Here is a 14,762-nt window from a genome sequence, read left to right as displayed (position 1 = left end):
CGCGTGAGAGACAAACTGCCTCTAGATAGAGGCGGCAGCAGGACGGATGAGCTTTATTCCTGAGACAGCATTAGCCGTCAGCTGAGCGCTTTGCAACCTCTCGGCGCAGGTGCGTGAAGAGCTGTCAGTCTTTTCGGGAAGGGGGCGGGGCGACTCCGGGCCCCCAGGAGGGGGCGGGTCAGCGTGGCCTCCCCGCAGAAGCTGATTGGCCTAGGCGAGGGGCCGGGGGCGGGGCCTGGTCCCGTCGGGCGCCAGCCACGTCGGACGCGGGGCCGCCCCGCAGGAAGGCCCCTCCCCGGCCCCACAATGCACTGCGGGCCGCGTCACTCGGAGCGGCGGGTCCCGGCTCGACAGGTACGACCCGGGCGGTCCCGGCGCTCGGTCCTCCGCTCCGAGGGTCGCTGGGAGCCCGGCAGGCGGCCCCTGGCTCTGCCTGCCTGCCGCCGCGGCCTTCGCGGCCACAGACCTTCCCCCCGGGCGGGGACCCAGCGCGTGCCGTGGGGGCGGGAGCCGGGTGGTTGGAGCCGCGGCGCTCGGGAGAGGTGGAGAGGTGCGATGCCGGGGGCTTCGTCCCCTGCGACGGGAGGGGGCTGTGGGTCCGCGCGAGCGGCGGCTGCCCCGGGGCTGACCTGCCTTGGGTACCTGGGGCACCCAGGCAGGGCGCTCCGGGAGGGAGAGTCGCTGTGGGCGCCCCGCGGCGGCGGGGGGCGGGCCGGGGGCCGAGGGGGCGGGGCTGTGGGCGGGGCAACCGGCGTGGCGCAGTCCGGGGGGCGGGGCTATGGGCGGGGCAACGCGTGTTGTGGCCGAGAGGGGGCGGGGCGGTGGGCGGGGCGTGGCCGGTGGGCGTGGCCCCCAGTTGTTAGAAACACGGTAATCCCTCGAGGCTACTTAGGTGGCCCAGAGAGCTCGACCTGGCGTTTACTACTTTTTAAAGGCTAGGGTGGGATTTGAACCAGCGGCTTACTTCGCGTCCTGTGGGGATTTAATTTGCATTGAGCCCAGAGATCGGCCGTCGTTGGCCCAAGAGAAACGCCTGCCCTGCCTGCCCCTGGCAACTTTGGGAGAGATGTGGCCTTACAAGGAGACCTGAGCGCTTGGCTGGGCAGGTGGAAGAGGGGCTTGGAAATAGGAGCCCCAGGGACTTGAATCTCTCTGCCCGCAAAAACAGCTTTGGACTTTTTCTCTGCCTCAGTTTCCTGGATCGTCCGCTTGGGGGCAAGTTGGAGAGCTTGAGAAGCAGCCCCTCCTATGCCTAGACAGCCAAGGCAGAGCCCAGGGCTAGAGCGTCAGCCACCAGACGCGAGATGTTGTGATGCCAGCTAACAGGTGGAGCATCCACTTTTCTAAACTCTGAATTTGCTCACGTGCTGAGAGATTATAAGGAGTTGGGCAGTACTGGAAACAGTACCTATGCTTTCCGGTGTTGAAGGTTGTAGTTGAGCACTTGAATCCAACGTATGTGGCCATGCCCTAAATTAATGGGGCGCCTGGGCATTTCCTGTGTTGAAAACCGTGGTAACAGTTTAGTGATTTGTGTGTGTGTATGTGAATGAATTGATTTTTAAAAATCTACGCATATTTTATGTTGATGTTTATTTTTTAAAGATTTTATTTATTCACGAGAGATACAGAGAGAAGGGCAGAGACACAAGCAGAGGGAGAAGCAGGCTTCATGCAGGAAGCCCGACGTGGGATTCGATCCCGAGACTCGAGGATCAGGCCCCGGGCTGAAGGCAGGCGCTAAACCACTGAGCCCCCCCGGGCTGCCCTATAACGATGTTTAAAAGAAGCACAGGTCTTATCAAAGACTTGGCTCTGACTTTCCATATACTTGAGTAGGAAGCTTGGCTGTGTCGTGAGGCAGTGTTTGGTTGGGTTCACTGTTTGGTTAGAGTTCAGCCTGTATGGAAGTCTGTCACTTACAAACGTTGGACTTGCCTAAATTCTTTTCTTTTTAAATTTTTATTTATTTATGATAGTCACAGAGAGAGAGAGAGAGAGGCAGAGACATAGGCAGAGGGAGAAGCAGGCTCCATGCACCGGGAGCCCGACGTGGGATTCGATCCTGGGTCTCCAGGATCGCGCCCTGGGCCAAAGGCAGGCGCTAAACCGCTGCGCCACCCAGGGATTCCCTAAATTCTTTTCTGAGCTTGAATTTCCTCAAAGGTAAAACAAAACTGATAATACCCATCTCACAGGTTATCAGAAGGCCTAAATGAGGTAGTGTATAAAGTGCCTGGTAAATAGAGAGCAGTTAATTATTAAATAATAATAATATTCTACTTTTAGTCCTACAGGGTGATGTTTCAGGTTCTTTATGTATCCCTATCAGGTAGATACTATTAGTAGCTTTCAAACAATCCTATGAGATACACACTAGTAGTGACCACAATTTACAGGTGAGGCAACTTGAGTGTAGAAAGTCAAAACTTGCTCACGTTTACAGTTAACACATGGTGGAGCCAGTTTTTGAACCCAGACACCTGTTCCAGAGTCCATCATGTTAACTATTATGGAAAATATAAGGTGGTCTTAAGGAAAATATAAGGTGGCCTTTTATTATTCCAAAATTTGTGGCTAGATAGCTTCAATCACTGGGTTCTTGCCCCTTGTGGGTTTTAGGAGACTGACAACGATTTGGAGACACAGAAAACTTAGGTATAAGCACCAGTTTGGCTATATATTTGCAGTGTGACATTGAGAAAGGGACCTTCAATTTCCTCATCTGTCAAATAGAGGTATTATCTCACTCACTGTTTGTAAACTGTAAGGTGCTGCACAACTGTTAGGGATTGACACATTTGTGCCTGTGTTGGGGGCCCTGTTCCTCGTTGTGGGTATAATCTACTCTGGAGCCTGAGGCTAGATGTACTGTGTAGTACAGGCACCTGTAATAGGAGTACTGAAGGCTGCTGGTAAGGTGTGGGGGTGGGTAGGCAAAACTGTAAAATAAATTCTGATTGTCTTTGGTACGCTTTCCCCTTTTCCTCTTCAAGCTCTGTTTTTCAGGTGTCTTTATGTTAACCTGTGGCTGTACAGAGACCTTCCCTTTTCTCTCAATCTTGCTCCCTCCCTGTGTATTATAATTAATATAGCTTTACCCCCAGTAACCCCCACTCCCAAGTCCCACAGATCTCAGCTGGCATTTTCTTTTCTTTTTTTTTCTTTTTTCTTTTCTTTCTTTCCCCCCTCCCTCCCTCCCTCCCTTTCTTCCCCCCTCCCTCCCTCCCTCCCTTTCTTCCCCCCTCCCTCCCTCCCTCCCTTTCTTCCCCCCTCCCTCCCTCCCTCCCTTTCTTCCCCCCTCCCTCCCTCCCTCCCTTTCTTCCCCCCTCCCTCCCTCCCTCCCTTTCTTCCCCCCTCCCTCCCTCCCTTTCTTCTCCCTTCCCTTCCCTTCCCTTCCCTTCCCTTCCCTTCCCTTCCCTTCCCTTCCCTTCCCTTCCCTTCCCTTCCCTTCCCTTCCCTTCCCTTCCCTTTTTCTTTCCTTTTTCTTTCCTTTTTTTTTTTTTAAGGGTCAGCTGGCACTTTCAATAAAATATGTACCAAGGTAGTGTTTCCCATGCAGAATACTTTGAGTAATAAGTAGATGAATATTTTCAACAATAATTTCCAAAAAATTTAACACACATTTGGATGAAACAACAACAGGGACTCCTGGGTGGCTCAGTGGTTGAGTGTCTGCCTTGGGCTCAGGGCTGGTCCTGGGGAGTCCCACATTGAGCGCCCTGCAGGGAGCCTGCTTCTCCCTTTACCTGTGTCTCTGCCTTTCTCTGTCTCTCATGAATAAATGAATAACATCTTTAAAAATAAAAGAAACAACAAAAATCTCTAATTAGGAGACAAACCTCAAAATTGATTTCACAGCTATTGCTAAGGATAGTCAATATCAATTGAATAGTCAATAAGTCAATTGAAAGACCTACATTAGGTAAATAATAATACAAGTGAGGTGTAGATGTAAGAATTCTGCAAATGGGGGCACCTGGGTTGCTCAGTCGGTTTAAACAGCTGACTCTTGTTTTGGCTCAGGACATGATCTCAGGGTTGTGAGATTGAGCCTTGTGTCGGGCTCTATGCTGAGTATGGAGTCTGAGATTCTCTTTCTCCCTCTCCCCTCTGCTCATGTGTGCATGCTGTCTCTCTCTTGCTCTCTCTCAAATAAATAAAATCTTAAAAAAAAAAAATTCTGAAAATAGTACTTGGATAATTAAAGTTTGGGAAATAGTCAAAATAAGGTATGAATGGTTAACCTGATACTAAATGTTTTTATCTCTTATGAAAGCATCTTGCTGGAAAGTAGATATAAAACATACCTTGTATGTTAGGTTTCATTGATTTTTGAGAAAGTGCCTTCTTGGTGACCCATAGTCATTACCCCATGAGGTTCTGAAGAAGAGGTCAGCATCCTGTTATCCTAGGACTAAACAGTGCTAACCACTGGCACAGTGGGAGTTTATTTTTCTCAGTTTCTACATAAATGTTTTCCCAGACCTATCTAGATTCTAATTTGGGCTTTTTCCTTTAGCAGTTGCTGTTGAAGAATGGGTATACAGGTCAGTACTCAGATTCCCTTTGAGTTTTCTGCTGTCTAAAGACATACTTTTTTTTTTTTTTTTTTTTTAGTGTTAATGGTGAGAGAAAATGGATCATGGCCTAAAAATGTATCGGTGGCCCTGATAAAACTATTGCTCCTGAATCTTCCCATGCAGATGTTAACCTCTTGATTTCCTCAGTTCCCATCACTTCTTCATTGGTTTTCCCAACCACCACTGTGCCTTAGACCCTAAGGGTATTCTAACCTAGCCTGGCTATGGATGGGATGTGGAGGGATCCCTTTTTCTACTAGCATAGTCCAGATAAGATGGAGGGTTTTCTTTAAGGAACTGCATTAAGAATCCAAGGTAGAAAGAGAAAAGAGGGGAGGTAGTAGTTGATAGAGGAGAGACTGCTTATCCTAAAGTGGTTGAAATCCATCCACAAACCAGGCAAGCCTGACATTGTTCACGGGCAGTCATGACAGTTTCTTTTGCTAGTTTACTGGTTAGCATGTAAGGTCAAATGACTCTGGGAGGAAGAAGTTTAACTTTTTTTCCTCAGAGGAATCATATCTACTGATAGAAGCGATTTTCTGACAACCTTTTAAGAATTTTGACAGGGAGTCTCAGTGCTGTGTTGTGCTTTTGGTTTCAAGCCTACATGTATTGGGAATATCTGAAATGCAAGTTTGTCTAACAGTAGTTTTCCAGTTAAGTGGTGGGTGGCACAACTTGGGTTGTGTTTGCTCCTTTCATCTGAATTTCCTTAATTCTGGATTGATGGTTCCTGACGGTAGGAACCAATGTCTGCTGTAGTCCTAGACTATAGAACCTATTCAATAAATGTTTGTTAAATGAATGGAACTTACAGGTTGGCGTTTGTTTCTTAGTATATGTTTTACAAAGTATGAATCGTTATCTTTCTGTTTTGAATTCATTAAAAAGAAAAGAGTAATTGAAGACTCCATGAAAATTGGCACTCTATAATAAGTATTATTCCTAATATTTCTGTTGGGATCATAGATCAGGCATAAAAGAATGCAGTCTACTTCTAAATACTAAGAATATGGGTGTTTGGAAACTATAGGTCACAACCTTGCCCTCATGTTAATTCCCAGAGTAATTGTGTTGCAGTAAACTTTAGGAAGAAAAAATTTTATATTTTAAATTTTATATTTTAAATTTATATTTAAATAATAAATGCCTAAGGATATGAAGTAAGACATTTTACTACTACTTATCCTTAGGCTAAATCTCATAATTATGGTTTATTTTATTTATTTATTTATTCATGATAAACAGAGAGCGCGCATGTGCGAGAGGCAGAGACACAGGCAGAGGGAGAAGCAGGCTCCATGCAGGGAGCCCAATGCGGGACTGAATCCCAGGACCCCAGGATCACGCCCTGGGCTGAAGGCAGGCGCCAAACTGCTGAGCCACCCAGGGATCCCCATAATTATGGTTTAATAATGAAATAAAACATAGAACAATTTTTAAGAGGAGTTTGTAGTTTATACATTATCTCTTGAAGGATCTCCTCTTTTTCTTTACTGCTTTTAGAAGAGAAAAGAAACTTATTTAATAGGGAAAAAATGATTTGAATATGTCATATTGGAATGTTAGTTAGAAGATCCCATTATGGTTAAGGCTAATTTGATTGATGTGGTTTTTTTTTCTGTTTAAGTGAATGGAGAAGAAAAATATTAAAGGTTAATGACATGTTAATACTTAGCTATTCCTCTCATTTCCTCATGAAAAGAGGAAAAGGGGGAGTAAATTTAACGCATTAACTTTGTTATATGGGTTAATTTTTTGTGTTAAGTCAGTTGCCATTGTAAATGGACAGTGAGGTTTCAACTTCACACGGCAACAAAAATGAGAAATTTTTTATGGTACTAATTTCCAGAGTCAGTACCAGTTGGTTTTCTGTGCCATATTTTGATACATAACTAAGTTTTTCATTTTTGGAATGAAGTAATATTGAGCTGAGAAAGACAAGTGAGGATTAATTTAGTTCTGAGATACAGTATCTTGAAAAAAGTCTATGAAATTGTTACCAAGTTTTTCAATTTTCACCATTTTCCCTACTTGTAGTGAAGCAGTATTTAGTGCGCTGTGCTCTGAAGGCCTCACAAGAAAGAGTTATCACTTAATTTCAGACTGAACATGTTTTAATTTAGTGTTTTTTAAAGTATGATCTGATCTGTAGGCACTAAGCATAGTAATTACCTGGGAATTTGTTAAAAATGGAAGATTCTCAAGCCCTACCTCAACGTCAGTGGATCAGAATTTGGGGATAGGGGGAGGTTCAGAAACCTGCATTTCTAACCAAGCTTCCAGTGGTTTTTATTCAAGCTAAAATTTGAGCAACATTGAATAGTTTTTAGCAAAGTTTCTGTTTACCTAATTTCTTTCAGACCCAGCCTATGAAGTCCTTTTTATCTATCTCCATGAAGCTTGATCATAATATAATAAAAGAGGCCATTATGTTTTATTTTCTGGTAAAGAAATTGAGAATGATACTAAAACCAGTATTCCTTTAGCTTTAAGATTTATTATGAATACAATTTTTTGTTATTTAAAGACTTATTTATTTATTTTAGGGAGAGAGAGTGTGCGTAAGTTGGAGAAGGAGCAGAGGGAGAGAATCCCAAGCAGACTCCCTGCTGAGTGGGGAGCCTAACATAGGTCTTGATCGCAAGATCCTGAGATTATGACCTGAACTGAACTGAAGAGTTGGATACTCAATCAACTGAGCCACCCAGGCACCTCAATAAAATTTTTTTCCAGATTATAAAAATAATATATACCCATTGTGGAATATTATGAAAATTTAGGAAATATAACAATCCTCCATAATACTATTTTCTGGGGATAAGCATTATTATAATTTTGGCATGTTTTCTTCTGGTATCTATTTCTCCATTTATCCCTCCCTTCTTCTTTTTGTCTTTATAGAAAACATTTGCGATTTTTATCCTGCGTTTTTTCCTAATTAATGTGTAAGCATTTTACCATATTACTGAACTCTTTTTCACAGACATCTGCATCATATTCCATCATAGGAGTATACTATAATTTATTTAATACTCTGTTATTGTTGAACGTTTAGATTGGTTTTGGTTATTTCTGTGAAAGAATGTCTTTCTGTTTAAAATTTTGTCTGAAACTATTTCCATTAAGGTAGGGCTATATATTTACATTATTATTGTGGTCAAAGGGCATAAGTACTTTTAAACTCTCTTGAATATTGCAAGATTATTTTGAGAAGATATTTATTCCAATATTTACTCCTGCAGATACCTTTAAGAATGCCAGAAAGAAGCAAGTATCATTTTTTTAATTTTTAGAAAAGATATTATTTATTTGTTTTAGAGAGAGAGCCCATGTACTGGAGGAGGAGTGGTGGGGTAGAAGAGGGACAAGCACTCCAACTTGAGTGCAGAGCCTGACTTAGGACTGGATCTCATGACCCTGAGATCGTGAACTGAGCTGAAATCAAGAGTGGGTAGCTCAACTGACTGAGCCCCCAGGTGCCCCAACAAGTATTATTTTTTAAAAGCTAACTTGTTAAGGAAAATGTAGTATGTTAGTGCTTTAATTAGTGAACATTTAATTATTAGTGAATTGAACATTTTTACACCATTTATCAGGTTTGACTTTAATTTTTTATCTAACTCAAATTGTTCATCTTGTTTTAGGTCTTCTCTGCTGGTTGAAATGTCTATGATTTTATCTGCATCAGTCATTCGCGTCAGAGATGGACTCCCCCTTTCTGCTTCTACTGACTATGAACAAGGCACAGGCGTGCAGGAGTGCAGAAAGTATTTTAAAATGCTCTCAAAGAAACTTGCTCAGCTTCCTGATAGATGTACACTGAAAACTGGACATTATAACATTAAGTAAGACTTGAGTTTGCACCATTAGAATAATTTGCTCAGTGTTTGCCATTTGCATGAAATATAAAAGTGGTTGTAGTAAAAATTAGTGATTGGTTAGTTTAGGAAAAGTGTTCAAATCAAGAATCATGTGGTTCTCAATTTATACTAAACAGTAGTCGTCATATTATTGCCCTTTTTGCAGCTTCTCTGTGTTTATATCTGGCTTTAGAAATTTTTATACTTTTGCAGATCACAGATATTCTATAAGTTGGTCATTAGGTATTTATTACTTAGTGTTCTTACATGTCCAGGCAAACTCTGTAGGAAAATATAAAAATTGTGCATGATACCTGCCCTCAAAGAACTTAAATTTATATTCTAGTGAGAGAGGATACCACTCATTTCTATTTATTGCACATGAAAGTAACACTGGGCTATGGGATAGAGTGACTTTATAGTAGTTCAAGCCCTCCCTGAAAGGGTGATATTTGAGCAGAGACCTAAGAGATGTGAAGGATGCTGTGGATGAAGAGTAAGGCAGAGTGACAGCCAGTGCATAAGGCCTGTGATACTGATCAAAGGATGGAAGGAAAACCAGAGATGCTGAAGCAATATGGACAATTAATAAAGTGGCAGAAGGTGAGATCAGAAAGTTAGGAATGGGACAGGTTATATAGAGCCTTCTGGGCTGGGGTAGGAGTTTGGATTGAGTCTAATGTGATGGAAAGCCAGTGAAGAGTTTTAAGCTAGAGAGCTATATAATGTGATTTTTGGCTTTGAGTAAATCATTCTGGCTGCTGTATGAAGAATGTGCTCTAAGGGAGAAAGAGTAGAAGCAGAGAGATCATTTAGGGAGACTCTTAAAGAAGTTCAGGTAGAGGTGATGTTTATAACTTGAATGAGAGTGATAATGATGAGAAGTGGTTATATTTGGGCTGTATTTTGGGAGTAGCACCAACAAATCTTCCTAATGGATTCTAGTGGGATGTGAGGGAAAAAGAATAATTGAGTCCCCCCTAGATTTTTGGCCTAGAGGATGCCCATAATTACTTGGCTAATGGGGCTGCAATGAGTAATATTGGAGGATGTGTGTTTCAAAAATCAAGAGTTTTGTTTGAACATATTAAGTCTAAGATGTCCATTAGACATTCAGGAAGATCTGTCAGGTAGGAAGCTGGGTGTATAAGTCTGAAGTTCAGTGAAGAAGGACAAGTATGGAGATTTAGATTTGGGGGTCAGCTTACAGTGTATAATTAAAACTGGGAATAGATAAGACCCCCTTGGAGAGCATCCACATGACACAGAGGACAATAAACTCTTGAGCAGTTTGATACAGAATTTGCATACAGAAGGATATCAGATAAGGACAAGGTCCATTATATCAAGGTCCTTGATATAATTAGCAGAGGGCTTAGTTGTTGAGATGACACATGAGTCATGTCCTGAAGAATTATTAAGATTTGGCCAAGACAGAGAAGAGGGCATTCTAGGTGTAGAGAGGAGAGGCGGAATAAGTAAAGAATGACTTAGCCTTAGGGGTGTATTCACCTGTTTGGCCTGGTGTAGTGGATGGTGATTTAGGGATAGTTATGGGAAATGTGAGATAATTAGCGTGGGGCCAGATCCAGGATTTCCTTGCAAGTTCAGACTGAGGGATAGGAAGCTGTTACTGCAGGTTTGAGGGAAGTGACTTGATTAAAACAAAACAAAAAACCCCAAAAAACAAAAGCAATGCTGAGGCAGTGAAATGTAAGGTGAAATGGAAACTCTGAGAAGAGAGAGATTAACCTATAATTAGGGCCTGACCTAGTAAGATGTAAGTGCAAATGAAAAAGAGAATGCCAGTTACAAAGACACTTCAAAAAGAAATGATTAAGCCTCATAAGATGGAGTGCCAGAAAGGAAGAGATGGAATACCAAAGATGACTGAAGCTGTGGAGTTGGACAGAATGAGCTCTTTGGAAAGGGTTGCTTACTCTGAGGGTGAGGAAGAAGAGGAGGGTAACTAAGCACTACTTTTGAGTATTTTACTTGAGGTTTTGACTGGGTAGTCCAGTTAAGATGGGATAGAGATCTTGAAATCGCTCACATGAAGTTGAAAGTGTGAGGGTAGAAACGCCCACTGAGTTTCTGAGAGGCCCAGAATAGAACCTTAGAGAATGTCTATAATTACTTAGATCAATTAGGTAATGGTAAGATAATGAGCTTTTATCTTAAACTGGGTTTTCAAAGGATTTTACTGGAAAGTGTAGTGGTGGTTGATGGTTAAAATATATCTAAAATGATGTCTAATCTATTTCTGTTTTATGGAGAAAAACTTGAAACCTTTTAATATTCTATTTAATAGGCTCTTTTTAGTACCCTTGGTCATTATTCTGAGTTTCAATTGATATTGTAGGACTATAGACCTATATCAGAGTGATGGAAGATTGTTTGAACATATATTAATTCTGATAAATATCCTAGACTTGAAGAACAACTTTTTTTGAAAATGTTTTTCCTCCTTTATTTTATTCTCTTTTTTTTTTTTTAATTTTTTTTATTTATTTATGATAGTCACAGAGAGAGAGAGAGAGGCAGAGACACAGGCAGAGGGAGAAGCAGGCTCATGCACCGGGAGCCCGATGTGGGATTCGATCCCGGGTCTCCAGGATCGCGCCCTGGGCCAAAGGCAGGTGCCAAACCGCTGCGCCACCCAGGGATCCCTATTTTATTCTCTTAAAAGCAGAGTATCATGTAGTAAAATTTTAACACCCCTTCCAATTCTGTTTGTTTTGAATTCTAGATTTTATGTTATTTCTTTGTATTCCTTCTTATTCCACAAAAGATGTGAGGTAGTTTACAAAATAATTCAAGAGCACAGAAGAGAGTATCACATAAAGGGATAAAGATAGGAGAATCATAAACTGAAATAACATTTCCTTCTGGAGATGGAAACTACTTAATCCAGTCATTTGTTGGAAAAGGACTGCAAATATTTCTCTGAGCTTTCTCATGGCCCAAAGGAGGATAATGAATCATTTACGGGATTCAGTGTCCATTGGATAAAAACATTGCTCTTCACGTTCCTGAGACCTGATGTACGTTAAGAGGGACAGCATTTGAATAGCATTTTTCCAGCAGCCATAACGATGAGCTATTTATGATCTTTCTTGTAAAATTCCTTAGTGTAAGCAAATGACACAATTCAAAAAGCAATTTTATGAGAGAGTTTAGGAGTGAGATGAATCAGCAGCGGTCTAATCTGGCCTGACCTAAGAATACAATTTAGAAATGTCTAAAGGAATAAATAGATTACATGGCCTTTAGAACCACACATAGAAAAGCCTCTATGCATGTTATTTTTGTAACCAAGTTTTTAAAAGGGATTGAACGGAGAAATTTTAGTTCTAGTTCCTGACAAGAACCTGGGTTTTATGTTTTCTATCATTGATTAGAGGACTTGATTATTTTCTAGCTTATAGAGGTTTCCATGCTGTATGACATTACATTTAGACTAATTATAAAGTCACTGTAAAATTGAGAGTTTATATGTTACCTGAGTTACTTAAAGTTCCCTTGTGACACCTCTTTTTCTAACTGCCCATGAGCTTGCCAGATAAAACTCACAGATCTGCAGTTATAACATGGCACAGCCCAGAACTGGCACAGGCTGCCCATCTGCCTTGTCGCCTGGCTTATAGCCTTCTTTTGAATCACCTTCTTCTTGCTACTACTATTTCATTTCTCTCATGATCTCACTCCTTACACAGATTGCCTGTAGAACTTGACTTTTTTTTTAATCATTTATATTTTTCTTATTTTAAATTTATTTTTAAGTTTTTATAATTTTTCTATATAGTTAGATAACTTACAGAGATCATTATCTGTTCTAGCTTATAAATGATTCCTCGTCTTTTAGCATTGTGGCTTTCAAATACGTTTAAAAATTGAGGTTGTCTTTGCGGAATACCAGTGAGAACCAAAACAAAGTTAAGTATGTAATTATATGCTAAATCAAATGGCACCTCACGCTGGAGTCTAGGTGAATAGGTAGAGGAAGACCATAGAATTTGAGGAGAAGAATTAGGGTAACATTTTAAAATTAAGAAAATTCCAGGGCGCCTGGGTGGCTCAGTCAGTTAAGCATCTGCCTCTTGATTTCAGCTCAGGCCATGATCTCATGGGTTGTGGGATCAAGCCCCACATTGTTTGAGTCTCTTCCTCTGCCCCCCCACTCATGCTGTCTCCAATAAGTGAATCTTTAAAAAATATTTTTAAAGGTAGAAAAATTTTAAGAAAATTCCTTTAATCCCTCCTCCCCACAGTGTGTTGGGAGAATAATGAGCATCAGATTGTAGTGGCTGAGTAGTGAGTTCAGCTAATGGAGCCCATTCTGTGGAGCTCAGGCTGGCACAATGCCTTGCACATAGGTTACTAACTGCTAAATGAGGGATGATTGTTTTGGGGGTATGGCAATGTTCAGAGTTGCTGTGGAGTTAAGTCTTCACTTTCTCCAAAATACTTCAGTTTGGCTTGTTGATTGGTGGCTGGTTGGGGGATGCATAATCTAGTTTTGTGATTTCTTCTCATTTTACAGTTGAATGCTTGAATGACATGGGTTTGAACTGCACGAATCCATTTATAAGCCAATACTTTTCATAAATACAGTACTGTAAATGTTATTTTTAAATAGCATTTTCCTTTCTCTAGCTTCATTGTATGAATACAGCATATAATATAACAAAATGTGTGTTAATTGTGTTTTGGTGGTAAGGCTTTCAGTCAACAGTAGGGTATTAGTAGTCAAGTTTTTGGGGAGTCTAAAGGTATGCTGATTTTTGACTGTGCAGGATATTGACATCCCTAACCCTAGCATTGTTCAAGGGTCACCTGTACATAGTGATGCTATAGTTCTCTCTGTGTAAAAGTTTAAAGAATTTATCTGTTTCATAAGTTGAAGGACGCTTTCCTTAAATTGTCATAAATGTTTAATATATAAACTTATGTCAGAACTTAGGAAACACAGTGGCTAAAGCAATAATTATGAATCATATGAAATTAAGTTATGTCATATGAAATCTTAAAATTTTGAGATTGGTTTTGGAGATTTGGGAATCATAGTGGGACATTTTGAGATCTCTTTAAACATTGAGATACTGATCTTATGAAAATACAAACGTCTTTGGGAAGCCAGTCATACTCTATTGTGAATTTTAATGCAAGAAATAAAATTTCTTAATTTTCCCACTGAATTCTTCTGAAGTCTGATAATGCCTGTGAGCCTTACCGGTTCTCTCTTTACCTTAGTCTCTACTTTCTCCATATTAGTTCACAAACTGCTACCTCTAGCTGGGAATGCTATTTTAGGCTTACCTACTTTTTGTTTTTAGTTTCTGGCAGTGCTTTTCTTTCAGTTTTTGGTGTTATTTTCTGATTACAGGAATAACAACTTCAACAATGACCCGGTCATTAAGTGCCTGCAGTTGCCAGGCACTTTTCCTATATTCAGTTTTGTAACAGTTCTGTGATTGGTTAATAAATAGGGCTCTTTCCCATTGTCAGTGCAGAAACAACTCACACTAGCATAAGCAAAAAAAGGGTATTGTGAAGGAGAGGCAGGCTTCTAAAGTGGCTGGAACCAAGGAACACAGATGTTATCAGGAATCTTGCATTTCTCCACTTTCCTTTTGCAGATAGCTATTCTCCATATATTGGAAAACACTGTACAGGCAGCTGCAGGCTTACTTCATTTTGGCTGAGCAACCCCTCAGGTTAATTATTACTGTCTTAATTTATTAATAGTTTGCTATATACATTGTTATTTAGCATGCTACAAAATGCAGTTTTGTTTCCTAGTTTTGTATATTGGTGTTTTAAGTGCTTTCCCAGCACCATATCATAAGTGCCTGGCAAGCAGAGATTTTGTCTTTGAAGTCAGAGCCTATAGAGTAGAATGCTAGACATAATGCTAGGTGCTTTGTTATTGCTTGGGGAAGATCATTGCTTTCACTAATTGTTTAGTTGTTGTAGCAGGCCACAATTGTCCTAATGTTGTTAGTGTTTAATTGGTGTGTAAAATTTGACAGTTAATAAATAAAATCAGATACCAGAAAATGCTTAATGTTTAAGCATTTTTATTGGATCTTAGAAATCACTTGAGGTATGGCTTGCTTGGATACCTGATAGAATTAGCTTTTTAGGGAAGTGATTTGAAATGGGTAAATACCCCCTATCTGGAGTTTGAATTTCTGTCAGTCTTACCTGTTCAAGACATACTTAGTCCTGGAAGGCTCTGAAGAAGTTCCTAGTGTGTATGCTGGGGGAGGAACCAAAGATGTAATGAAGTTGGATAAATTCCTTGGCCTGA

The 14,762-nt window shown here is 40.9% G+C and overlaps 1 protein-coding gene across 5 annotated transcripts in view; it reads left to right on the top strand.

Moving 5' to 3' along the window:
* Window positions 1-225: 225 nt before the first annotated feature.
* SEC22A (SEC22 homolog A, vesicle trafficking protein) overlaps window positions 226-14,762 on the top strand; it is a 69,222-nt gene continuing 54,685 nt past the window's right edge. For 2 of the 5 annotated variants that reach the window (XM_077884151.1, XM_077884148.1), the window contains exons 1-3: window positions 226-354; window positions 1,193-1,326; window positions 8,234-8,434. In XM_077884151.1, coding sequence (XP_077740277.1) covers window positions 1,313-1,326; window positions 8,234-8,434 — 215 coding nt within the window. In that variant the 5' untranslated portion in view covers window positions 226-354; window positions 1,193-1,312. Of the gene's footprint in view, window positions 355-421; window positions 551-853; window positions 1,327-8,233; window positions 8,435-14,762 lie in introns of those variants that run through there. The other 3 variants (XM_077884150.1, XM_077884152.1, XM_077884149.1) reach the window with 3 other exon arrangements.

Source organism: Canis aureus, chromosome 35, assembly GCF_053574225.1.
Source record: "Canis aureus isolate CA01 chromosome 35, VMU_Caureus_v.1.0, whole genome shotgun sequence".
NCBI classification, from domain to species: domain Eukaryota; kingdom Metazoa; phylum Chordata; class Mammalia; order Carnivora; family Canidae; genus Canis; species Canis aureus.
The sequence above is the reverse complement of the archived record's forward strand: the minus strand, read 5'-3'. Positions and strand labels throughout refer to the sequence as shown.